Genomic DNA, 27,656 nt, shown 5'->3' on the forward strand with positions numbered 1-27,656 from the left:
TAAAAAAGAGCCCCCACTCACTGGCTGCTGCTAGGTGGGAGGGCCAGCAATCCCTGTGGCCCCCCAAGCCCCATGCCACATGGGTGGGCTTTACCCTGAGCCCACTGGCTCTCCCAGCCAGGCCTCACCCCCCCATAGCTGCCCTGCCTGGCCCAGCTCCCAGCTTTAAAAAAAAAAGAGCCCCCACACCACTGCTGCAGTGGCCTTGGGGCTTCTGGGGGCTTGTGGCAGTCACAGGGCAGTGGAGTGGAGTGCAGTGCAGTGGGGATGGCCTTCTTCCCGTCCCCCCCCCGCCTAGCAGCAGCCAGTGAGCCCAGGGCTTTTTTCTTTTTTAAAAGAGGGCCAGGACCTGGGCACCAGGGGGCTTGTGGCAGAGTTTCCCTCCCCCCCAGCATGGAGTAGTGGGGGGCAGTGAAGATCACCCTCCTACCTGGCAGCAGCCAGTGGAAGTGGGGTTTTTTTTGTTTTTTTTTTGTTTTTCATTTGAGAGCCAGAGCTGGGCAGGGAATGGGGAGATTCAGTTGGTTTGGCTGTGGCTGAATCTCCGAATCAGATTTAGCTGAGTTGATTCAGGACAGTGATTCAAATTGCTGCCCCCTGAATCGGCAGAATCCTAATCCAACGCAAATATAGCCACGAGGCCTGTGTGAAGTGGCTAGGAGTGCTGCTTCTCTCACAGACCCCTGTTATCTCATTGTTTCCTAGTACTTCCCTGTCTGTGTTCTTTGGTTGTCTCTTTTCTTGTGGTTTAGGCTTGGACATGCAACACGTTTCCATTCATATAATTAGTCTTTAAACTGGTATACAATACAAAGTGGACAGCCAACACAAACACCCACATTGATGGGTCATTAGACTGCCATGTAAAAGTACCCCATGGAAAACCAGAAAAAATACATTAGCATAAGAACTGTGGCTGCTTATAGACATGCTCTTTCCCATTCTAATTAGACCACACCAGAGCAGACTCAATTAATTGCCTCATTGTCACCCCCATGCATTTCAAAATGGCTATGAGGGCACTTTATCTAAACCTTGCCAAATAAGCTTTAGATAATGTCATCCCATGGCCATTTTGAAATACATGGGGATTTAATACATGCGACAGTGAACCGTTTTAATTAGAGTGGCTGTCCAGGATCTGCTGCAATTAAAACACCCCTACACCTGAGCACATGTAAAGGCAACTGCAGTTACCCCAGGGCAGTGGGTTCCAGTGTACAATATTACATGCTTCTTCACCAAGTGGTGAGGTGCTGCAAATTTTTAGCCTGGGAAAGCTACTGGCTCCCAACTTAACTTGCATTGGTATAAAGGTGTTCTGTGTCAACATCCTTAGCTTGTAAATTTTTGAGATGGGGACCAGCTTTGATTTACATTTTCACTAGAGATGCACCTATACATTGGTCCCATAATGGATTAGTACCAATAGTGGGATAGTACCAATAGTATCGGAAAGAACCTTTTTTTTGCCTGATGTGGCTGATAATGCAGGTGATAAATATCCTGTGTATGCATGCAGCCACAGCATGCATGTCGCCAGGAGCACAGCTCAGTGGTTTGGAGAGCAGCGTTGGCTGGTAAGTCTGTTGTGTGGGAAGGGTAGAGGGAGGGAAAAATCATGGGGGGGGGCAGATTGAGGCCCTTGTGGCAAGGGAGCAAGTGGGGCATGGGCAGGCGCTGCTCAGCTGGGGAGGGGCAGGCATGGGACAGAGCCATGAGTGGCTTGTCCAGAGGGCGTGGAGGCAGCTCCTGCTGCTTCCCTACCCTGGGAGGCACAGGGGGCAAGTGCCCCTGAATCTGCATGGGGTAGGGTAGGGCAGGCTGCCACTGCTAGCTGGGCTGGGCTCTTCCCAGTGGAGGTGTTGGTCTGGGAAGGCACTGGGGTCTTCCTGGTGGGGCTGGGATAGGCTGCACTCAGGGGGTTATGGGGGAGCTAGAGTGAATTTTGGGGTGGTTGCAGCCCCCCACCCCTGTAGCCCCCTCTCAGTACTTTTGCCACCCATCCTGAGCACAGCCCAGCCCAGCCCCCCTACTTGGAGGAGCTCAGTGTTGCCCCAGCCCACCTTCGCCCCATGCGCAGATCTGGAGGCACATGCCACCCATACCCTCCTGGGGTGCATGCAGGGTTGGAGCTCCCCCCCCTTGGACAAGCCACTTGCAGTTCCATCCCATGCTCCAGTCCCCTCCTTCCTTCACCATAGGGGCTTTCGTCTGCCCCCCACCCCAGATCCTTCCTTCTCCCACACCTGAATTACCAGCCTGACACTTGTTTCCAAGCTGCCTGGTTCCATACTGGAATTGGATCAGTATTGTCCAATATAGCTCCTTAAAAATCAGCTATTGGTATTGACCCAAAATCTCTATTGGTGCACCTCTAGTTTTCACAGTGTGTAGCACTGTGCAGTCCTTTCCCTTCCTTGCTTGTGTTGTACAACAGTGTGTGGGTCTCCATGGAAACTCATGTTTGCCTTGCCATGTGTCTGATCATTTCAACAATGGGCACAGCAATAGGTAAGAGCAAATGTGATGGGAAAGAAGTTGAGGAGCAAGGTTTAGAGTAGGAAGTTCACCAGGTTACTTAGTTACTGCAAAGCACATCAGTGGCTCAGTGCTTTGAAGCAATAGCAGAGGAAAGTCCAGTGCAAACAGTAAACTTCTACTAATAAATGTGATTCTGTCACTTCAGGTATAGATGATAAGTATCCAGTGAAGGTCTCAATTCAGCAAAACATAAGTGCATATTTGAGCACATGCTTCAAACACTTTGCTGAACTGAGGTCAATAAGAACTGATCTAAAACCTACTGAAATCATTAATGGGTCTCTCTCTTGATCTGTAAGTTGGGGTAGGTCCCTCTTGTCTGCAGGTATCTAGCTTGCATTATACAGCAGACCTAAGTTGTTTCTATTTAATGATGCCCTGACCCTGGAAAGAGCCCTAGAGCTCACTTTTCTGTTCTGTTTTGAAAACACCTCTTTGCTACAAAATCTTATGCAGCTTTGCCACTTGTTTCACTGCTATTTCAACTGCTCCACAGACATGCTAATTGAATTAGCAGCTACTGAGACATGACTGAACACAGCTTGTTTTGCTTAATTGGCTCAAATTCTCCCAACCCTTGATTGGTTGAGAAGCTATTTTTTTCCTCCCATCTGGGAGCTGTGGTGAGGGAGAGTGTGGAGGGCTCTACCCCTTTTAACTTTTGTTCTCCAAAAGGGCAGGGGGAAGGGAATAAACTCTTTAACCTAAGACGTCTTTGGAACCTGGCCCTAGGACAATGAGCAGACCTGCCTTCCTGAGAAATTGTTACTGCAGATAGAGTGGTCAGTTCAGTAAGGTCTGCCCACTCTGGGGCCATTAAACCCGCCCTCCTTTCCTTCCAGAGATGGAGAAGCTAGTTAGAGAGAGAATCAGCTTGTTAGCCGAGCACCCTGTGGAGAGGGGTAACCCACATTTATCCTCAGCTGGGGCTGTCTTCATCATGCTGAAATCAGCTCTGGGAGCAGGACTTCTCAATTTCCCGTGGGCTTTCAATAAGGCTGGAGGGATCACAACAGCTGTGCTTGTGGAGCTGGTAAGTGGCACGGGCCCTTACTCTGTACTCATTGGCTACCAGCTTGGGGAATATTCTGCTTTAGTGGCTAGAATGGCTCCCATAGCTTAACCTGGCCTTAGTGATAATAATTGCCTTTCTGCATCTTCCCTTCTCCCTCCTGAGAAGGAAGATGCAGAAAGCCTTTTCACCCATAAAATCCAAATCCTGTGCATCTGTAGCTACCTCCTCTCCCTCCTTGAGTCCAGCCAGAGCTGCAAACCTTACACCTGTCTGCACAGAAAACAGCTATGTTGTCTTGCAGCATCTGACAGAGACTCTGATTGTGACTGGAATATATTCAGCTGCTTCCATAATGTAGATATACCCTTTCGGAAGTTCAGGAGGTGCTCTGGGCTCAATAATTAAGTGTACACTGGACTCAGCCTGCCCTATCAAATAAGTGGTTTACCACTGGTTTTAGTTACAGCAGATGATTCCTGTTTTGAAGTAGCCTGTTCAGAATCAGTCTTTATATGGTGCGTCTCTCTTCTTTAGTACCCTCCTGTCCTTCAGTAGCTACGGTGCTAGCTTGGGACTCCAAAGGCCAATGTTCAGCTTCTTGCTTCAAGATTCCTGTAGCAAGTCACTCATACTCAGATCCACAGCAGGATTTGAGTGCCTATTCTACTTATCACTGTGGAGCTGTGGCTGTAAGACCTGTGATCAAGCTGTTAGGCATCCACCTTTTTGTCAGCAGTTTCCCTAGATACCAAAGACTTTGCGCCTCTGCATGCCCACAGCTGCTACACTTTGGAAAGTGTGTGCAGCTCGTTGATGATCTCAAACCTGTAACCAAACAGGATCCCCAAACGAGCGTTCTTCACCACAACCACTCCCCCCAGGGGGTTGGTCCACCAAGCATACGTACCATTAAGAGCTCAATGCAGAGCCGCCTCTCTCATTAAAAAGTAAACGTGGAGCTTCATTTTTCAGCTAGGTTTCAGTGGTTAGAGAAATCACCTGGACACTGGAGATTATGTTCAGCACCCTGCTTTGTCTGAGGGGATTCTAAGCCATGTCTCCCACCTCTGAGTGCTTTGACCACTAGGTTATCAGTTAGACTGTACCCTGCCTGTGATAGTAGTGCCACAGTAGAAGGAGAAATGCAAGATTAATGGTGCCAGAGAAACTGCACCACATGGCGTACAGTGTTAGTCCAGGTGCCTGGCTTATCCTGGTAGGATCCTTCCATTTTGGAAAGAAGAAATAATCATCTGATTTTTGCACTCCCTCCTCCAGCCCCCCCCCGCCAAGTTTGAGAAACCATTACAAATGCACTCACATTCTTCCCTACCTTCATAAGCCTTGCATGAGTACAGAAGGAAAAGGTTGGGTTCTAGTGTCTTCACTGTGATCCCTTGTTCTCTTCTGTTCTTTAGCTAATTGACTGTTGTCAAAGGTGGAAGCTTCTCCAGCCATGTTGTAACTGAAATGCAATAGCAAACACTATGTGAGCCTATTCCTACCTGTGTGGGTTAGCTATGTTGAATGCACCTGCAACAATGAACGCCTCGGAAGACAGCATGGAACAATGGACCCCCAGCAAGCTTAGATGCGAGAGATGTATTGAGACAGAACTTTAGGTGCCTGGGGACCCTTAACATTAAGAATGAGATGTCTCTGCAGGTTAGGCACTTCCAGGATGACATAACAGCTGAGTTTTGCTTTCAGAAGCACAGTTTTACAAGGTCGTTTGGCTCCGGCTGTACAGTTCCCTTCCTCTCCCTGCCTGATCCAAGGTCCAAGGATCAGGCCTTAATTCATATTTCCTAGAACGTGCTTCATAGTTTCTCACTATATTAAACTTTGTAACTTGTATTCACAATCTTTGTATGTCCCCCTCTTGGTAATCAGTTGAAGAACTCCTGAGAAATGTCTAAGACTTTATGTAATAATTGGATCCTTTTATTTTCCAATAGCATTCAGGTTAAATCTATGGAAAGAAGTGAAAGGTACAGAATACGAGTGGGGTAGGAATACAAACAAAAGCCTTTCCTCAACACCAGATGTACATTAAATAGTAATTTAATAAATCATTTATAAGTAATAATAAATTAGTTCAAGTTAAACATGCACAATGCTTAATGATCTCTTCAGTGAACTCTATTGTTTTCATCTACTCTGGAAATATATAACTAGTTCAAAAACATAAGTTCTTCCCAGAGGAGATTTACTCTATTCTCAGTTGTTACAACAATATTTTAATATCGTTAAGTATATTTCTTAAAGAAAAAACAATGGATACCAAAAGGCAGAGGGTTTGTGTTTGTTTCTGAGAAACCTTCCTGATGCTATTATAGCATCACCCTAAAAGCATGTTCTGCATAAGCCTGTATATTTATTTCATTGCCGCTCTAATCTTCAGTACAAGAAATTAAAGGACTCTGGGTTCAATCCTGTAAAATAATAATGCATGTAATGATTACTGCTGTGTAAATCTGTTTTCCCTTAGTGGGACTAGATGAAATAGATAAGTGATAAAAATTTGGAGGACTACATCTTAAGCAAAAGACTTACTGCCTTATAAAGCAGACAGGGCTTTTAGCATGAACAGCTAGCAAGATTTCCAGTGGCGCTGCCTAGTCCTTATTCTCACCTCTCAAGTGACACAACACAAATCCAAAATAGTGTGGCTGCTACCTCAGAAGTATTAAGTTAGTGCAGAGTTATTATTTCCCAACTTGCATCTATCATGATTACCAAGTTGTTCTATTCCATCCTGGTAGGTCTGCACTGTAGTCATTGCAGTTTGTGCAAGTTTACTTGAGTTAGCTTGTCCTAACCACACTAGCTCTGGTACTGCCAGCAGCAGACCCACAATAATAAGAAACTTAGTATGGCAGGGGTGGGTAAAATGCAGCCCGTGGGCTAGATCTGACCCACCAAGCACTTTCATCCAGCCCAAAGCACCCACCAGCAGATTGTGCCCTGCCCAGCCCTTCCACCCATGAGGGTGGGAATGAGGTACCCATGTATACACACAGCTCAAACATACCCTACTGCCTTGCTCCCACCCTCATGGGCAGAAAGACTTGGTCAGCCAGCGCGCAGCTTCCATGCAGGGCTGCTGCTGCCACTGCTGCTGCCCCTGGGGACCTGCTTTGCTTCCCTGGTCTCCTGCTGGCTCTGGGCAGCAGGTAGGGAAGTGGCAGGGGTGTAGCTAAAGCTGGACAAGAGTGTGGACTATGGGGATGGTGGCAGTGTGGAGCCCACACCTAGGGAGGTGGTGGCAGTGCACAACTCGGCTGGGCAGGGTGTGGGTGTGAGGGAGGGTGAGCTGTGTGGGGACCCCCCCACATATTCCCCTCATGGCGCACAGCCCCAGCAAGTGATGGCAGAAGCAGCAGCAGGTAGGGTACTCAGCTCCAGCCAGTACTGCACAGCAGTGAGGTTTCACAACCCCTGCTGGGCTGCTCCCTGCCAGTCACATGCAGCCCCTGCACTTGCACAGCACAGGAGGGAAGCCTCAGGTCTGGAGCCAGCTGCCTTCACTGCCCACCAAGAGAAGGCACCTGGGTCTTCTCTTCCCTGCTGTGCAGCCCCAGCAGGGAAGGCAGCCAGGTCTAGTACCTGGGGCTTCTGTCTCATGCTGTGAGCACAGGGGCTGTGTGTTTCTGAAAGGGAGCACCAACAATAGACAGCCCAGCAGAAGCTGTGCCCATTGCTGTGATGTGCAGTGCTGCTGGAGCTGTGCCCCACCAGGCACCTGTGCCCTGAGCATCCCACCTGCTGCTGCTTCACCATGGGGGGGAGTGTGGGGAGGTCCCCATTCCTCACTCCCCACCCTCCCCCTCACATACCCACACCCTCTCCCCACAACCTCCACATATATACAAGCCTCCAACATACCCTATGCCCCATACACAGCCACATCTGCTTACAATCCCCCCATACCCTACCCTACCATATGCCCACCCACACCCATACCCCACCATACACCCCCCACAATAAAAAAGAAAAACTAAGAATTTATTTTTGAGTTATGTAGTCACCTCTGTATACAGCATGCAAACAAATCATGACAAAAATATTTTTGTAATAAAATGTTATAGTAGGCATTTGACTTTTAGTGTATGATTTGTTGGTTTTTTTCTGGTTCTAAGATGGCAACCCCCCTCCTCCAAAAAGAAGTATGTCTGAGTAATAAGAGGAGGGCCTTCTGGTTGCAAAGGTTAGAGGTGGGACTTTCAGTCCCAAGATGGTGACCAGGGGGTGGGGCAACATCAAGGGGTGGGACTACCCATGCAGCCCTCAACAGCTCACTACAACTCATTAAGTAGCCCTCCACCTGAAATAAATTGCCTGCCCCAGAGTATGGACTAACTGCTTGAGCACATTCCCAAGTTCCTGAGCTCAGCAGTGCTACAGCTACAAGGTCAGCAGTGTTTGTGATAGCCTTATACACTTACCAGAACTGGATTTAAACTAAGATAGAAGGAAAAAAAAAAATCTTGCTAGTGATGGTATCCTACTGTTCTAATTTAGCAGTTATATCATCCCCAGTAGGAAGGGGATCTGTGCAGCAAATCAAAGGGTAGAAAATGGAGTGAAAAAAGAGCATAATTATAGGAAAGTCTCACTAGTGACTATCTAAATCAACTTAATGCACAAACTTCCTCCACATTAAAGAACTCTTAAATTGGTCTAATTCCCAAAAAATAATGTTCAGTGTGGAATAGTAGGGGGCGCTCCTGTATCAAGTCACCCACCTCACTGTGCCCGACCACCTTCCAGGCTCCAAGTGCCTCCCTGGGGGGCGCCTCACGTCTGGCCAACCCCTTTCCTGGAGCACAACTACTAGCCTGGTGTTTCCACTGCCACCACCCAGGGCTGGGCTTGATTCTGGCTCTGTGCACCCTGGGAAACACAGGCCTAGTAGTCCTCAAGGGTACTTGATTCACTTCAAGAACTTGGGATACTTCCCTCAGTCAGAAGCACAAGTAGTGATCTCCCTTAGTCAGCCAAACCAAGGGGACCCCAAGGCATAATCTAGACCCACTCCCAATAAGTCTCCCACACTAGGTACAAAGGAGAACTTTATTGGTTACAAGGGGTAGGGTTGGAATAGAGTACAGGGTAGAGCAATGTCAGAGAAATCCCATACAGCAAGCTCCCATGGCTGGGTAGCCTTTGATCACACATCTGAGTTACTGCAAGCTATACATCTAGTTAGATCTCAGGTAGCTTACTCACAAGTATCATCCAGAGGCAGGTGAAGATTCCCTCTGGAGGCAGGCAGTTCCTTGATCATGAGTTTTGAGAGAGAGAGCAAGTTTCAGATGGTTCAACTCTTCTCTCTCTCTCTGAGCCTCCCCCCCGGCAAGTCCTTGACTTATATAGCCCTTGTGACCTCATTTACCTGGTCCAATGGAGGCCAGCACCTGTTGGCTGTCAGCCAACTGATTTGAAATACTAGTTGCTGGGCATACTGACAGTTCCTAGCTCCCCAGGGAGCAAGCCCCTCACCCAGGTAGGTGATACCAGTCACATAGGCAGAGGGAGCAGGTTTCCCCCTCCCTCAGGAATGTATCCAGCTCAGGTTACCTAAAGAGATAGGGTAAGGTGTGTCTCCTCTGCTGGGCCCATCCTAACCAAATTGTCACAGAGCAGAGTTTGGGGGGAGAAACAGAGGTGGCCTTCTGCCACATTGACATATACCAAATCTTTACAGAAATCACATTAAGTTCTTCCTTGCCACATCTTTTTTTTCAAACTGTGGAGAACTGTAAGAGACTGGAGAGCAAGGATTATAGGATGAAAGCTATTTCTAAGAAATGTACTGATTTAAAGTCTGACTCAAAAGGCTGATAGGGTGACAGACACTGAAAACAGTATGTACCTTCAGTTTGCTTTTACCTTTTTAAAACTAAAGACCAAGTGTATGAGGCTTCTATTAAATCTGCTAGATTTCAGCAGGCACATATGCCAGTCCTACAGCCACAAAACAATAAATTGCAATAAGTCGTGATTTCATTTCCATCCACTTGGACATGATCAATTTGCATATATAGAGTTTCTAGTGATAGATTTAATTGCATCCATCCTATCCTTTCCTGAGGGTTCTCATTACAGTTGAATTCATAAGGACAGTTAGATTGCTGGGGTAGTTAGTTGTAGGGTAGGCAGGTCTTGCATACTTGCAAGTCCTCCGGTGGAAGAATTTAAGTTACTTGTTCCAGTTACAGATAGAAAACATCTCAGCTGCTTTTACTGTGAGATTTCTTGATTGGTAGAAAGTACCAATGAAGTAGCCACTGAGTGACTGCTAACACAGGATACTTCGCTGAGGGGTTGGCAAAAGAGGGAAACAAATTTTGGTGAAAAACATTTTAATATTAAAAAAAGGAATCTCAAGATACATTAATTTATGGTTTACAGGCTATTTCTGCCGTAAACAAGTATATGGACACAATGTGCATTTCCTACGCACCAGCTGTGCTAAGAGTTAATCTAAATAATCTTGATGAGCAGACCCCACAGTATTTTGGGGCTTTACAGAGATCTTTGGCTTAGGTAAAAGAAGTGTTGCTGCACAGCAAGTGGAGAAGGGGAAGCAGAGAAGAAAAATACACCCAGTTACCACCAGTTTGACTATAAAAGTTATTTATTGCTATGTATATGAAATTTATGATGGTACTAGTAATAATAGCCATGCAAGGAAAAACAAAAACAATTACAGTTCAGTTGGCTGGTTCAGTTGACTATTTGGGAGGAACCTATCTCAAGATTAACTAATAAAATTCAGGTTCAGAAAGCTACGCCTAGAGAGAAAAAGAGAGAGAGAGAGAGAGGAAGAGCGAGAGCTGCGAACAGTTTCATGCCTGACTTTTAACTTGATGGAGCTGACCATGGATGAAAACAGACCTTTTTTCATACATCTGGTCAATCACTCCATTAATCATTGGGAACCTGGGAAAGAACTGGCTGTCAGGTTGAGGAGACTGGACAGCTAGGCAGGCACTGTTCCTGCCTCCAGGTGCCTTGGGGTAGGACTCCCCTCAATTCAGTCATCTAGGCCTTGAAGCCTTCTGTCTTATAGTTTATCTCTGGGGGCATACTCTTAACAACAGAGGTCATTCATGGGAATCTAAGTCATCAGTGTCACTGGGGTAAAGGGCTTATAAGAAAGGCTTACTGCCTGGGCAAGTTCTGTCTCAAGGTGTTGCAGCTTTCTTGTGTTTCTTTTGTTTCCTCCCCTCCCCATTTGATCAATAATATCCAGTGTATAATATGGGGACCTTAAATGTCACGATCAGTGTAGCTGAATGGAATGACTCTTCTATGTAAGAGATTTATTCATGTGACTTGCAAATCAAGCATACCTAAGCATCGTAGAATCTGTTACTTTTGCATGAATTGGGAATGAGATGCCATTTTAATGGAGTGTCTTGTCCTTCCTTCTAATATTATGTCTCCTAAAATGTGTAGCAGGATGCCTTAGGGCTTCATTAGCCTGTTTTGGCCAGACCATGTGACCATTCTCTCAGTCGCATGGAACCACATACTGCAATATTACTCAGGACATGCAAATACACCGGAATGTCTCATAAATGTGCATGTTGCCAGGACGGGGACCTCACTTTGATGCTGAGGAAAATCTTTCAAGAGATGCTCACCATCCACAACACAGGCTGAAGTACATGGGACTTGGGGCAACTCATCCAAAATGAAAGTCAGCTGAATACTGAAGTAGGGTTGGAGGGTTGCTGTAGCTGTGATGGTCCAGGAAATATGCAAGGAGCAAGAGTTTTTGGTGATATGTTTTATTAGACCAGCCATATAGCTTGACTAGCATCTCTCCTAACTATATTTAGGTGGTCCAATACAACATATTACCAAAAACTCCTTTGCCTCTCTCACATTTCCTGTATGATCACAGCTGCATTAGCATTTTAACCCTACAACAGCAAGGAGGGTATTGAAAATTGCTACCTACATACATGAGTTGAGGTACTTTGTGCCCACAAGGTTAAGATCTCTCCCAATTATACAATTCAATGTCACCAAAAAAACCCCTTTCTTGTTCAAAATTGAGACACTGACCATAATTACCCATATACAATTGAGTAATTAATTAGGGGCCTTTTTTGGGTTTGAGTAACTTTAATATGAAAGCATAATTGAAAATAAAGGAAGCTTCAAATCTGTTTCTTTTATAATTTGCTTGTTAAGTTTAATTTAATTCAATTTTATTGCTAACTTTTGTGTTAAGAGATTTCTTCTCAAGGAATAGTTCAGGTATTAGAAAGTGGGTTCATTTCCTTCCTCTTTTAAAGAAGCCTTTCTCTCAAAATGTCATTTTTTTGCAAGGTGTAATCTTTCAGATATGCTAGTCTGCTGAGGTTGTCCTGTCTGCCTTTATCTGTGGTGGTGCTGTGTGGGCCTAGTATGGTGGGGAGAGGAAGAGGGGAGGAGAGCTGCAGACTTTGGAATTTCTGTATCGTCCTAGAAATCCTTCAGAAGCATTTAATTTGATTTTTGGCTCTTACTTATTGAATATGACTTCCAGTGTATTGCTGTGTGTTTTATATAATAGTGATTTGAGTATAGGCATTTGGGGTGGGTGTACTCCTTTCCTCAGCATACTTTTGCCCATTTGCTTCTAGGTTACACCATCCATCCTCATAGACACTAACATCTCCTGGATCACAAAAGTTAATGTGCCTTTTAAAAACTTCTGTTATTAATCAAGATTAATAGAGGCCACAGAATGCAATGGGAGTTTTGCCATTAACTTCAGTTGGACCAAAGACTGATCGCTTCTGGATTAAATTAGAGAATTATATTTTTCTTTCTCTTTTATGTATTTGGCAGTAATTTCAGCATATAATCAGTTTTATTCTTTCCCCTTTAGAGTCAATCGGTTTCTCATCCGGTTGGAATAAAGGTAGCAAAGAGGAGAAAACATTTCTAAAAAAGGATTGTAACTCCCTTCAAAATGTCAAGGGGAGCTGGGTAACTGTCAGACTTGAAATTACTTCTGATTCTTTTTCTGTTTTTGCTGACTACGTTCCAGATGGCCTGCTCCTTTAACTGTGATAGCAGTCAGGCACTCTGATGGAAGCAGTGATATTTCTTATTGTTGACTAGCCAAACCTCTGGTAGTTTATCAGTGGAGAAATGTGAGTCTGAAAAGGAGAGAGTATAACAATCCTAGGTGGTTCACATCACAAGCAGAAAGTGAAGCTATGTTGCAGAATAAGAATTCTCCAAGGATTCTTGATAAGTTGGTAGCTGCTTTTAAATCTGAAACCTGCTCAAGCTAAATCCGTATGTCTTCTGCCAAGAGTTTATTGGGGAACAGCATAAACAGTGACAGTTTATTGGGGGCAGCTGCAGTCTCTTAAAGAATACACAGTGTCTGCTCAACTGATGGATGAGACCTGCGTGGTAGAACAGCAGCACAAGTGCAAAGTAATGATCAGAAGAGTCCAAAAACTGGGATCTGCTAATATATAGGGATGAAAGAAGATCTTTGCCTAATGTTATCTTTCTCCAAACCACAGTTTCTTGTCTGCATCCATATAGGGGGAACAGTCTCCCTGCTAGGTCTTCTCTTTCCCATTTCAACATCCCTAATGTATTTCATATGTGACTGATTCAGAGTAGTAGCAACATGTTTATGCCCTGTTGTTTCTAAATGGCTGTTACTGTTGTAACAGGGAGTGCCATCTTACCAGAAATATTTCCCTTACCACATGCTGCTATAAATAGGTGCCAATTGTATTAACATCTGTGGGGTAAGATGCCTTTTATATACAAATACAAAGAGGTAGTTGGCCATTGTTAGTCTGAAATTAGGCAGAAACCAGGTCTGGGTGGCATTTTATAGATGAACTTAGGGGTGTGAAATGTAAGGTCCGTGGGCTGGATCTGGCCTATGAAGCCATGTAATCTGGTCCATGAAGCTCTTAGAAGGGCCAGGAATTCAGGGGTGGGACAAGGACAGGGACTGCTGCCAAAATCTGGGGTACAGAGCCCTCCTGGGGACCAATGTCAGCTGTGGGGAGTGAATAACAGCTGTGTTAACCCCTGTGGCTCTCTGACATGTTTACTTCACCACCCCTGCTGCTTTCCCTGCTGCCCACAAGAAGTCCTGTTATCTATATCCAGCCCTCAAGGAGCCCTGAGGTTCAGATCTAGTCAGGGGAGCTGGGTGAGTTTGACACTCCTGGATTAACTTGTTCAGAGAAAAATGAGCTTTCATAGTTTTCAGCCTGCTTCATCAGATGTTATGAATGGACTTGCAGAGAGCAGGGGTATTAAATAGAAAGGAATATGGTCATTCAACTACAAAAGAGAGGGAAAGAGGGAGGAAATGATGAAAGAGATGAAAGTGAGTTGAAGTGATTTCAAGTGAAAGGCCAAACCACAGATTGACAGCCTTCGTCAGTGATTGCCACAAAATACTACTCCCAGGCCCAACTCCTTTCCTCTGTAATCTTTAAAGAGGGTTGTAATGATAGCTGGTGAATACCAGTAATTTAGTTCTGAAGCTGTGACATCTTTGAGGTTTATTTGCCATCCTGCCAGTGGTGCTATCTGTTTTCTGTTTGTTCTCCATGATGGTGTGCATGCATATTACAGACACTATGTTTCCATAACTAAGCTGCCACTCTCAGGATTTCTTTAGGAAAGACTTTCACAACATGATATGGGTGTCTAGAAGGACCTGAGATGATCGTACCTCACTGCACTTTACTATGTCTTCTGTCTCTGCGCAGGGATCATTAATATTCCTAATCAGCGGCCTAGTAATCCTGGGATATGCCTCCTCCATTAGCACCCAGTCGACATACCAGGGTGTTGTCAGAGAGATCTGTGGATCGGCCATTGGGAAACTCTGTGAAATATGCTTCATTTTAAACCTCTTCATGATCTCCGTAGCCTTTCTCAGAGTTGTGGGCGATCAGCTGGAGAAATGTAAGTCTCTGTCTCTGCATAGAGCATGAATTCTGGAAATAAGGCCCTTCGTTCCCTTGACCAGAAGCTTAGATCCATTCAAGCAGACATGTTCATCCAATTTCATGCCAATAAAACCATTATACATACAGCAGCCTTTGCCACTCATACTCTGTGTTGATGTGAAATATTCCACAGCAATGGAAGTGATTTCCAGTAAAGGTACTGGCTTTAAATTTTTGGGTGACCATCCTGAGACACTATAAAGGGGGCCAGATCTTCGGAGTGAACTGAAGAGCCTGTCCTCTGAACAACTGGTAATCTCCAGGCATCTCTGGAGCACCTAACATTATTTGACACTTTAGTGAAATTAGACCAGTTGTGCCCAAGCTTTTGGCTCCATAAGTCAAATGAGTGGTGCAAGGCTGGTCCACAGGCTGGATGCCCTGCATGCTAGGATTGGGCCCTAGAAGTCTGGTGCCATCCCATTCTAGCTCCTACACCAGGATTGGGCCCTGGCCTGCCAGCACCACCTGTGCCTGGCCCCGTTGTGCTTAGATCAGGCACCCAATCCAGCTTGCTGGGCTGGGGGCTCCCCACAGGCTGGAAATTTCATAGCCTGCCACTAAATCTCCGGACCTGTGGGGAGCCCTGTGTGCTAGATGACATGGTGCTGCAGGCTGGATTTGGCCTGTAGGCTAGGAGTTTAACACCATTAAACCATTAACTCTAGCAACACAGAGATAACATTTAAGGGTTGCAAAATGTTTGTGGCCTGTTCCCTGTAGAGTTGGTGAAAGGAACCCATGAAAAGGCCATCTTCTCTGCCAATACTTCCCAGACCTGGGATTCTTTGGTGCTGGTGAGATCTACAACCTCTTCTCACTGTTACTAGGGCCATCTTTGCTTCTGCTCATTAGCATGCAACTGATGCTGAAATGTTGTGCCTCAAGGAATGTTCTACCCCTTGACCACCTCTTCCATTGTTCTTCCCAGTATGTGACTCCTACCTGAACGAGACACTGAGTGAAGGAGGGCCACCTACCCAGCATTGGTATATGGATCATCGCTTCACCCTGACTACTCTTTGTGTCCTGGTTATCTTTCCTCTGTCTGTTCCTAGAGAGATTGGCTTCCAGAAGTACTCAAGGTAGACGTGGGTGAAAATAACACATCTAGCCTCCCAAGGCTATACACTGTGACCAAATGCACTCAGAAATCAATCCTGCAGAAGATGGTTGAGGGAATAGTGCTGGGCCACTAGCTGGGCTGCAGGGAATGGGAGCTGCTGGCTGGTATACAGCAAGAGCCACTGCACTGTACTGTGAGCTAGGAAGCAGTAAGTGGACACATTCAGGTTCACTTCATGTTACTAGTGGACCCCTATCACTGCCTCTGGTCTTCTTAAGGTACTCCAGTGAGCCTCTGCTTCTGGCTGGCAGTGAGAAGAACTGAGATCTAGAATAGGCAGCCTTTGCATTCATTCAGACTCGACCTGATATCATAAGTCCACCCTTCTGGCCATTTGAGACTCCTCTTCGCCAGTCCTCAGTTCATTGCAAGTGCAATAGCCTCAGCTTTAACTGCAGAAACACTTCTGCATCTGCATAGTGAACCAGGATGGAGTGGTTAATATTTTTGGACAGTTTTGGCAGCCTGCAGTATTGATCAGAGTCCCAAATGTGTACAGACGTGACCTGTCATTGGGCTAGGATTCTGGGAATTTGGCTTGCTCCACTGGAAAAATTCAAGTCAGTCTTTACCGCACATCAGAAAGTTTCTATCTACCAAGTGATAGTAGGGCTAAATGAAAGAGGATGTTCGCTAAACACCCTGTCCTAGCTGTTGATAAATGAGCAATGTGAAACATGAACCAGGGACAGCAGACATCATTGTAACATGTTCAGATGGTCAGGGAGTATCATTTATTTTTGAAGCGATGCTGTTTTGGCCACTGGATTCTATTGGCCATTCTGTAATGTCATTCAGAACCCCAGAACAATCTTGAAAGAATGCTTAAATCAGTGTCCTGGTCAAGCTGTAGCATGGGCAATGGTCCTGGCTGCAGTTTCAGACTGAGTTATTAACCTGTCACTTTTGCTTCCCCAAAATTCCCGAGTAGTGCCGTTTGTGCAGTCCCTCAGTTGTTCCACCCCAGAGAAGGCCGCAGTTCAGTAGCATATGCAGTCACACCTGTTATTAGTTCCCAGCTTTACAGAGATTATATTAAGTGTTCTAAAAAGTATGTGGCTTAGGGCTTGACTGCTCTTCTTTATGATGATGTGATTTGGGAGCAAAATCAGTGGAGTATAAAATGGAATGAGAGAAAATTGGGCCCAGTGCCCTGTTGGAAGTTACGTCCTTTGTGTCTGCGACAAAGGTTTTTCTCTTTATGCAGAAACTGGTCTGGGTTTGGGGTGCTGCCTGCTTGTCAGATTTGCCAAGCACAATATTTTTCTTGTGCCCTTAGGCAGTCAGTTTGCCAGGGTTACTAATCTCTAGTATATTTCTTGATCTTCTTGGTATGTATGCCAGTTGGACCTTACTGTATGCCAAGGAGCCTCATCAACTCTTCACTCTGCACAATAAGTTCAATAATCTGATCTCCAGTTCTTTGTTTTAGTGTCCTCGGTACCTTGGCAGCGTGCTATCTGACCCTGGTGATTGTATTAAAATACTACTTGCGACCAGAGCATATTATCATGCACGAAAACCATTATGCCTCAAGGTAAGGATTGGTGCAGCCATTTATCACTGCTGCAGGAATCTGTTTGTGTATCCTTGACTTGGCAACTACATCCAGAAGGCTAATAGCTTGAGCTTGAGCAATTAAGATGCTAACACAATCCATGGGCTGTGACTTGTGGGCCTTTTTTATGCAATTCATATAAGTCCCATCTTGTATTATTCATCTTTTGCTTAAATTCTGAGTGTTTCTTTCTGGTCCCACTGAGATATTTTTTTCCTGAACTGCTCACCTGGGTATGTCTTCCTTTCTTAATTTTGCAGGGCTTCTTCCTGGGCTTCCATGTTCAGTGTCATCCCAACCATCTGCTTTGGATTTCAGGTAACATCCCCTTGGATTCAACTGGTCTGCTGTATAGAACAATGTCCAAGCCTAGGGAAGAGCCTCCTGGGACAGAATTGAAGAAAGCAGAGACTGTCCTGCTGTTCCCCAGACATTGCATCCCTGCCTCCACAGAAATTGCTAGCTGTTAGGATGGGAATCTGGGGGGAGGAACTGATTGTTCCATTGAAGTCGATTGCAAATCTCATGTTGACTTCAGCAGGGCAAGGAAGTCACCTTGGGAGTTAGTGTAGTGCAAATATTGTAGAATCAAATCAAAGCCTGGAAAAGCTGTCAAAAAGTCATCTATGTAGCCTTTTGCACAAAACAAAATCACACCGTCTAAATCCTCCCAGACAAGTGTTGGTTTAAATCAGTGTTTTTTAACTTGTGGTCCATAGACTATGTCTAAGGGGTCTACGAGAGATGACTATGATCAATCAAAAGTACATGAATGCCCACACTTACAGTTCAAAGAGCTCTGTACCTCCACTCAAAATGTTCAAAGGGGTCTGCAAATAACAAACGGTTGAAAACCACTGGTCTAAATATATAGTCGAGACAAGAGCATAAAACTTCAGCTGTGTTTTTCATTAATCACTCTGGTTGAGAGTGGGGAAGGCTTGGATTTTTCCCCAGTCACTCCCAGTGATGGACATCTTATCTATAAACAGGACTTTTAAATAAGGCCACTATGCACTCATTGTACGCATCCTATTGCATTGTACTCATCCTATTGCACATGCATGTGCCCCCAGTGAGAATTATGACCTGCGTTCTGGAGTCAGAGCCAGTGGATTTCAGATACAAAGCAAAGCTTATACTGCTCCTGTTAGGTCCTGGACTCAGTTCACTCTCCCTGGGGGTAATGGGGCAACACATGGTGTGTGTCTTCCACACCCCTGATCTCTGGCCCTGAAACGAGGGTGGTACTGAATCAAGTAGCCCCATCCAGAGGCAAAAAACATCTTCCTTCTTGCCTTGGGTGAAGATGAAGCAATCCTTGGCCCTTTGGTGACTGGGGAAAATCATTTTGAGGCAAGTGACCTATACATATTGAAGGAACAGCCCCCCCCCCCCCCCACCATGTACTGGGTGATATGCCACTCACTGGAGCAAGTGTGCATGGAGTGGCTATGGAAAGCCACAGGGGAAGGTTTGAGTGCAAGAAAGGTGGTGCGGAGGAAATGTAGGCATAATAACCTGCATCTCTGTGTTGTGATCTACAACATTGAATCTTCACTCCACCTTCTTACAAGGGGATTATACTCTCCTGTGTATTTCAGTGCCATGAAGCCTGTGTTGCCATCTACAGCAGCATGTACAACAAGAAACTCTCCCACTGGATTGTGGTGTCTGTACTCTCCATGATCATCTGTTTGCTCATTTATTCCCTTACAGGTAGCCCTTCCCTATCATATTATTTCATCCTCCCACCCTGGTCTCTTCACCCTCTCTCCCCATATCCCCGGTGTCTTGTCCCACTGTCTTAGCTCCCCCCAGTTCCTGGCTCCTCATTATCTCTCTTGGCCTCCCCCCTCACTCCCTATTTCTGTTCCAGTCTTCCTCCAACTCCCTTTCCAATATCAGCCTCAGGCCTCTTCCCTCAAGGTTCCTTATCCTTGTCTGCTATTCACAACATCCACATCTGGCTCTTGTCCCCTTTGCATTTGAACTGGACAACTCTGTCCTTTGTGTTACTTGGATATCAGGTGGTGGTGGGGAGCAGGGGTGAAGCAGGGAAAGTACTAGTCCCAGAAGAGACTGGCTCTCTGCTCTCAGTTCCAGCACCCAGCTTCAGCCTGGTCTGCAGCAGCAGTTTTTTCACTCTAAATGTTATGAAGAGGTCTTGGGCAGCCTTAGCACTAATCCATGCTGTGCCTATAATAAAGAACTGTAATTTTATCTGGTGGCTATTTCTTCCTTCAGTCTCCTCACCAAAATGTTTGGGGGGTCATATGTCAACGCCTTGCTATGCTCTTTGGCCTCTATTTTGTAGGACTGTATGGCTACTTGACATTTGGTGGTGATGTTGCTGCTGATATTCTGATGTCCTACCCAGGAAATGATGTGGTTGTCATCATTGCTCGCCTACTCTTTGGTGTCTCCATCATTACCATCTACCCCATCGTTGTCCTCTTGGGAAGGTAATGGGAAGAGTGAAGATGTATGTGTATGGTGAGTGACGTGCATGAAAGACTGCAGGACTGATATCCAGGAACAAGCTTATGCCCTCTGTGTCAGAATGGTATCTCTGGAATTTAGATTTCAGGGAGCGCACCTAGCTTGGGAGGAAGCCTTACTAATGGCCCTGCCCACCCCCACTCCTCAGTTTTGTCCCCATACCTTCTGAGAGAGAGGCAACAAAAGTTCCTAACCTTTGGTTAAAATTTAGATGAATCTGATTGAATGTTGTCTATCAATGAATACCCTTTCAGACTTCTGAAGCAAGAAAGCTAGCAAACTCCGCAGAAACATTAGAGAAGTGATAATGCACCCATGCAAGACAGGAAGGATTTCCCAGAAATGACTGCTAGGCAGAGATACGTTATGACACTTGTGCTAACTGACCTGGTTCAACAACTTTTGGGAAGGGTTGGAAAGCATTGTTGTAGGATGCAGCAGGAAGAGGATGTCTCAAGGTGACATATCAAAAGGTTCAGAGAAGAGAATGAGAAAGCAGGTAGAGAATGAGAAAGCAGTAGCATCTTCTAAACCAAGGTGAGCCTAACTCCTGGGACCCTGGTCTCAGGTGGAACATCTAGATGCTACTGAAATATATATACTGGGGTGTCTCTGGCTGTCATGCAGGGGGTGAGAATTTCTTTCCTTAAGGGCAAATGTGGCCATAAAACAGCAAATGTGGCCACAAAATGTGCCATACCCCATTTGCCCCTGGGAGAGCCTGTTGCACTGCAGAAAGTAGATGCTCTCCTTCTGTAGGCTGTGTAACTTTGGAAGAAGGGGGAGGGTAGTGAAGGACCTGTCGACAGAATGTTTTTTTCATGAGCATCTCCCTGTGGCAGTGCAGTTCAGCTCTGTGTTGTCCTCTATTGCTGGCATTGCCTAACTATCACAATCCAGCCCACAATATTCTATGCCTAAATTATGTACTTACTGGGATACAGAACAGTCAGTATCTTAAGTATGTAACTGTAAAGAACTGATTGTGTATGCTGTTAGTTTTGGAGCAAGGCAGTCAGAGTCTGGTGAAGAGGGGGAAGCAGAGTTACAAATAAGATGGCTTTGTCTGCATTAGGTCTGTCCTACGGGATGTCTGCCTGAACTCCAAGTGCAGCTACATGGTGATCATGGAACCTTATGAGAGATGGACGAGGATCATGCTGACTAGCACATGGATCATAGTCACGCTCATTATTGCTTTGTTTGTCCCTGACATTAGTGAAGTCATCAGTATTATTGGTGGCATCAGTGCATTCTTCATCTTCATCTTCCCAGGCATGTACATTGTCATCCGTGTGTGTGTGTGTGTGTGTGTGTGTGTGTGTGTGTGTGTGTGTCTAATTAAAAAAAACAAAAAAGACTGGGGAACATTTAATGATTTAGCTGCTATTGATCACTAAGGCTGTTCAACTTGCTTCACATGTTTGGCATGTCTGGCAGGAAAATGCTTTCTAAATCAATTCAGTCTGAAAACCAGGGTTATGCAAAAGACTCCACTGAGTTACCCTCTGATTAGGGGGCCCTGGAAACTCCAGGTAAGTCTGAAAAATTACTACTAGTCACTCCTCCATTTGCCACTTAAAAAACCAACTTTCATCTGTTCTCTTCTGAGCAAGTGTTTTTTTTTTTTTAATGTAGTTTACAGCAGAGGTGTCCATCTCATGGCCTCCAGGCTGCAGCTAGCTTGTGAGGGGTTAGTGTTCCTGCTGTGCTAGGGTCAGGGGTCCCTGGGGCAAGACAGCATGGTGAGAGGGGAATCTGGTGAGTGTGTTGCCCATATGATGGCAAGAGGGAGGTTCACACTGCCTATGCAAAGCTGTGAAGGGAGGGCTTGTGCTATCCATACAGTGGGGAGGCTATACCAGCCATGCACAGTGAGGCTCTTGGGGAGCCATGGCCATGGTTTATACAGCTTTGTGTGGACCTCTAGGTTGAAGAGCTGTAGAATCCCTCAACTCCTGAAAGCAGACTTCAGAGAAGCAACTGCTGTATGCAAACAGCAGTCTGGCTATTTTGGTACCATATAAACACCCTTTAATTGTGTTAAGTGACTTGTCTCCATTCCAGGCATAAACCCTGATTCTCAGTGTCCTGTATCCTGTGTAAGCATTTCCACTCCTGCAAACTAGGTGTAATGCACTAACAAGTTAGAAACTGGGGCTTGTATATTTTTGGCTGTGTAACTGCTCATTCATCAGCAAAGGTATTCTTTTTTGTCTGTTTACTGCCTTCTTCAATTATCTTCCCATTTAACAAATGTCTTATAGGTTCCTTCATTAATCTTGTGATAAGTATGGATACCCGGAAGCCTATTTAGTTTGATTTCAATCTGCCTTGTGCTGGGTGTTTTTATGTAAATTCCCTTCGTGGAATCACTTGCTAAAGAATATCCTTGACCTCTAGAGTAAAACTTTGCACAGGCTTGTAGCTTCTGATGGTAGCTCTGGTCCTGAATTTACAATGTAGCAGTTAAGATTTGCAAGTCTCTCATATTAGCTGTAAATAACTGATGAACAATTTCAGTGTTCACCATGCTTAGTGAAAAACTGCATTACTGGAGGAATCTTCATCTCAATGTATGTAAGGTGATAAAATTAAGGAGGAAAGTTTAGTCAAATTGCCCATGTATCAAGACAAGAATTCTTGTGAGTAATCTTTTATTGGACCAGCTACATCATGGGTATAGGCAAGTCTTCTTCTTCTTTCCAATACAAACTTAATTCTTTGATAGTATATGCAGAATGTTCTTCCAAGTTTTTGAGATGCTGTGATCCTAACGGGACCTACCTACTAGCTACACACTTTTTTCCCCTTGTGGTTGATACATAGAGGTAGCTATGAAGTTTTAATGGATGCATCTGACCATTTGAAATGTATTGTTTTTTCATGTCACATTAAAAAACATTACATTCTCTACAGTCAAAGTATAGAGTACTTCATTTCCCTCTCTACGTGCATTTTTAATGTACTACTTCATTTTTCACGCCTCTAGCATTTCTCTCCTCATACAAATTATATGCTCATTTTTTCCAAGTAAAATGTAGCTGACATAACTCAGATTCCATGTATCCACTTAACTGCTAGGAGTTGTATAACAGTTTAAAGTAACAAATTACAAGTGAGCTTTCATACTCCAAAGAAGAAGTTATGAAAACTAAATGATAAAAAATCTTACCAAATGTCTTTAAATGCGGAGAAGGGGGAATGTTTAATTATGGCTCTAATAATTAAATGCATCAGACACAGGGATGATTTTTATCCATGCATGTTCTAGTAGTGTTGATTGGTGATGCACAATTGAATTAATATGCAATTAATTAAGTCCATGGTTCCTTCCTAACACTGCTTTCTCAGTGTTTACTGAGAGGAATATTTGGGAATGAATGTAGGTGTCATAATGAGAGTTTCATTTTAGAACCACTGACCTTTTTTGATTGCAGGGCTGTGTCTAGTTTGTGCAATGGAAAGTGAACCCATTGAACCACGGAAAAAGTAAGTTTATATTTACTATGATAAAGGACGTAGCTAGTGATTGTGTAGAAAGATGAACCTACTACACTACACACAACCCAGTGACCCAGGGCAATGGGTATAAAGTGTGATACCTGATGAGGTCCTTCCATTCCTATCTTTCTCTCTTGGCAATAAAAAGCCAGAAGGACACATGTATAGAAGTAACATTTCCCAATTTAGGAAAATTAGCATATTTTACGAGGCGGGGAAACAGAGAGTCTAGTTTTATTCTATAAAGCTGTGTAAACTGCAAAAGAGGGGGAGTGGTTAGACAGTTTTTAATGATGAAAATTAAATTTTGAAAGATTTTCCCAAATAATCCTAGGTGAGCTACTAGAAGTGACTGATTTGACCAGTTTGGACAAAGGAACACAGCAGGTTCTGCTTCTCTTAAAAGCTGCCTTTCCAAGTTGTGATTTCTGCTTAAATTGAGACCATTTGCACCGTGTTTGGTATTTGGGGGGTGTGGCCGGTCAATCAAGCCACACCATGGTGGTTCTATTCGCTGAAAAACTGAAGCGCAGGCCCTGGGGACATGTTGGCTCTTAACATTTCTCTGCAAATATCTGTGAATTAGAAAAAGCCCCATGGAATATTAAAACAAAATAAAAAGGTTCCTGAGTACAATCAGAGCACGTGTGTTTTGTGAGAGGAGGCTGGGGTAGGCACAGCTACAGAGACAGTTTAGGTTTGTGAATGCTGATGACTGCAGCCTAAGTGCTGGAGGAGCATGGGGCTTAAGACCCTGGTGAATCTTAGGCACTCCAGAATGGGAACCACACATCCAGGTTCTTTTGATCTAACCCTAAATTTGCTGCAGCAGGCAGTTTTCATAGCAAAGTACACAACCTTTTATCTTGCGATGCTTTACTTGAAAACTGCTGTTGCCTGATTAGAACTTGCTTTTTGTGTGGAATCATTGCTTTGGAGGGTTGGGTTCTTTATCCACTAAATGCTTCTCCCCAGGTATTTTTTCTACCAGCACTCATGCTGCTCCACTTCTTGGTTGGTATCCATGCTTCTAGTCAAAGGAAATTGGTTGTAGTCTCCCACCTGAGTTCCTTGCAGTAATATCCAAAATTATTGTGATCTACCCACAATGTTTCAGTGCTGGGCTTTGGGGACTGGGCTAGGGAAGGAGAGGGAGGAATGTTTCTGAAACACAATTTGGCTTAAACATATACTGAAGAGAAATCAACTCCAATTCACCCATTCACAAAAACTAGCATGACAGCCCTAAGGGAATTAAGCCCTAAGGGAATTAAGTAGGGCATAGAAGTAGAGTGTTCACTTTCCCTACATAGGTAAAAAACCACCCTTTTAAAAGGAGGGTTAAGTACATCACTGTAAGCCAGAAGGTTAAGGACAGAATCGGATTTCTCTCATAGCAAGTCTTTCAAAATAGTTTTTGCATTTCAGTAATGCTCAGGTTGACATTGACAGCCTTGCCCACCTGAAGAGAGTTGTCAGACTATTGCTCCCCTTGTCCTAAAATGGGTGAACATCTCACTCACCTGCTAGGTTTGTGAACACATATGCAGACAGTAACTTGAAGAGCATCCTCTGTTTTTTTTTTACCCCAGCATCCAACTCCTCTCCATTAATTATGCAGTGATGTAGTGGAAACAATTAAAATGTTAAATGCAGGCAAGATTTTTATTTTTACTTCCATCAGAGAGATGGACCTTGTCATTACATGACCTGGGACTTAGTAGGTTCTTTCTATAGTTGCTAGGACTCAGTTGTGCCACTGACACCACTGGGTGAGTGTAACATGAACACAGGAGGAAAGATCTTGTCCTGCCCCTAACCTCTGTTTCATTCTTGAAACCAAATGCCAGAAAGCAACTAGGTTCCTTCATCTGAGTACTACAGCATTTAAGATGTGTGGCCTGTGACAAAAATCTTGGAAGTCTACATGCCTCAAAAAACCCAGCTGGAGAATAAAGACAATGACTTTGTGGGAGAGAGATTGATTTATTTAAGATTTGGATGCTCATTTGTTCATAGCTAAAAAACCTAACAGTTTGCTTTCATCCTTGAGAAAGAGATTCATATTTTATTTGCTGAGGAGGACAGAAGTTTATGGCTGTCTGCTACATCCACTGCTGCCACCCCTGTACTACCAGTTCTCCATAGGCGAGTCCCGCTATTCTGAGCAGGACACTTGACTGACAGGGTATCTTTGGGCAGCACCCCTCCTTCTCAGTGAAATAAGTTATAACATGTGAAGGCTGATTTGGTTTTTGTGCAGCAATTATATAATTCACAGTGAAGACTGCAGTAAGGTATCAGGAGTCATTTTATATAGAGAGATTTTTTTCCAAGCACACAGGATCTCAAAGAATGTAAGGCATTTTTTCAGACTTAGGCAATGTCTAAAGGGAAAGTTGTATTTAGGATTATGCAAGGGACTTGTTTCCCAGAGTAGCTTGCCATGGAATAAATTCTGTATTCTGTTTATTTTTTTAGGTCCTGTTTAATTGTCTGGGGGGTCATCTCTGTCTTCTGTGGAGCTTTCATCTTTGGCCAAAGCACAACTATTGCCATCATGGAGTTGTCCTATAAACTCTAGGTGCTTTTAGCAAGGATACTCGCAACTTGATCTCCTATAGTCTGGTCCACTGTGACCAGCTTGGTGCTATTTGTAAAGAATAACACCCCTCCATAGAGGACAGTTTGGAGCATCATTTCCAAATGACTGACAGGAGTGTATCAGCCTTCCTTTGTAATTTAATAAATCGTTTTTAGCTTTTAACAAAATAAAGACTGATTTTACACAATGTGTCACTTTTTCTTGTCTGGTAGGTCCTAGAGGTCTATATGGTAAGCAACAGACCTCTTCATTCACTACAGCGTGTGCCTGATAAATTTTGTACCAAATGTACATATGCCACACCATTATCACCTCATAGAAAATGATTCTATGCCATAAGAAGGCAACAGTTTACCGGAAAGTCATGAATATCCCTGCTGTCATCAAATTATTTTAATGCAAATATTTCTCTTCCAGGACTTTCTTACCATTTCCCTCCTAAGGAGCAGGAAGATAGAATAAACCACTGCAGCTTCCCAATGAGATTTTATTTGGTATCTCTAGTACTTAACTGTACATATTCTAATATTAAATTACTTATATGTTGCTTAATACTGACACCCTGTAGTGTGCTATGCTTTCAGAGCCAGGTACATTTGCTGACATACATAGAGAATAATATCAAATGTCATAGTCAAAAGTGAAGAAATAAGCAAGCCTGCATCTCAGAGTTGGTTCCCCTGCAGTAGTTCCCATTAAAAACAAATAAAAATGCACTAAACTTAGTAAAGGAACAGACTGCTACTTTCTACAGCAAGAAGGCATCTATTGTACATCAAGGCTTAGTTAGCATGCATTGGCTTTAAATTGGCTTTTAAAGTGAAGGAAACTTCAGTCTGACAGGAATTGGAGAGGAGGAGGAAAAACAGTTTTCATTTTCCTCCTGATTACACAGGACAAAACCAATGATTAAATTAAAAATCTAAAAATGGTGCATCAATTCTAAGGCAGAGTGGCTCTCCTTCTCAAGTTAGGCCTGTTCCACTAGGCAGCTCTGAGCTGCTGATACCTCACAGCTGGATTTATTTCATAAGTAAATGGCAAAGCTGAGTTCTAGAGAAAGGGTACAGATTGCGTTGCAAAATGTATTCTTACAAGCCTACTAGATGAAAAAACTAACATCTATCTGGAACAAAACTTTCTGAGTAGAAGTGGCTTCTTCTGGCCTCATCACAGGCTGAATCATACTGTTCGGCCCATGCTCCAGTGTCCTCCCTATCTATTTTCTGTAGTGCCATAAAACCTACTGTTTTTTTGAATTCTATGGAAATTGCAGCACTTCTGAAAATTAGGCCATTGGTGCTGAACAGTCAGTTCTGAGAGTCAGGCTTTGGCCACGTGTTCACTTATTTAATTATTCCCACCTTACTGAGAATAATAAAGAAGTTTTGCCTAGTATCACAGAGCCTAGAAGAGACCCCATAGCTCTGTGGTTTCTCAAACAGCAACAGGGCTCTAGTGATGAGGAGGCAGCCAACAAACTCCACTCCGCCCTCTTTCAGAGATGGTCTCTGGGGAACTGTAAGGGTTTTTTTGTTTTGGTTTGTTTTCCTTCACTTCAAACAGCAAGCAAATAAATTTCTGACATTCCTGGTTAGAAGTGTATTCAAAAGACAATACTTGTAACAAAGTCATTAGAAAAGACAGGAGTTTAGTCCTCTGTAAAGGAAGAGAAAATTCAGAAGACCGAAAAAGACAAGAAGGTGAGAGTCTGAAAGTTGCACTGTTCACCTTTCTGTGTCCTCTCCAGGAATGCAGTTAGTCTCTGTTCAGAGTGCACCAGGCCGCTGTGAGAA

General features: G+C 44.2%; 2 protein-coding genes across 2 annotated transcripts in view; one reads left to right on the forward strand and one right to left on the reverse strand.

Moving 5' to 3' along the window:
* Window positions 1-2,947: 2,947 nt before the first annotated feature.
* SLC38A8 (solute carrier family 38 member 8) lies at window positions 2,948-26,719 on the forward strand. The gene is made up of 10 exons (XM_019535675.1): window positions 2,948-3,577; window positions 14,323-14,521; window positions 15,497-15,650; window positions 17,124-17,228; window positions 17,510-17,567; window positions 18,854-18,968; window positions 19,567-19,714; window positions 20,827-21,026; window positions 23,192-23,243; window positions 25,737-26,719. The coding sequence occupies exons 1-10, from the start codon at window positions 3,389-3,391 to the stop codon at window positions 25,837-25,839; spliced, it is 1,323 nt and encodes a 440-aa protein (XP_019391220.1). The 5' UTR covers window positions 2,948-3,388; the 3' UTR covers window positions 25,840-26,719.
* The window catches only part of NECAB2 (N-terminal EF-hand calcium binding protein 2), a 319,048-nt gene continuing 317,725 nt past the window's right edge, over window positions 26,334-27,656 (reverse strand). Inside the window, exon 13 of the mRNA XM_019535664.1 lies at window positions 26,334-27,647. Within this exon, the coding sequence (XP_019391209.1) occupies window positions 27,619-27,647 (29 nt within the window). The 3' untranslated portion in view covers window positions 26,334-27,618. The remainder of the gene's footprint in view (window positions 27,648-27,656) is intronic.

This window comes from Crocodylus porosus, unplaced genomic scaffold, assembly GCF_001723895.1.
Source record: "Crocodylus porosus isolate Cpor-Errol unplaced genomic scaffold, CroPor_comp1, whole genome shotgun sequence".
Classification (NCBI taxonomy): Eukaryota; Metazoa; Chordata; order Crocodylia; family Crocodylidae; genus Crocodylus; species Crocodylus porosus.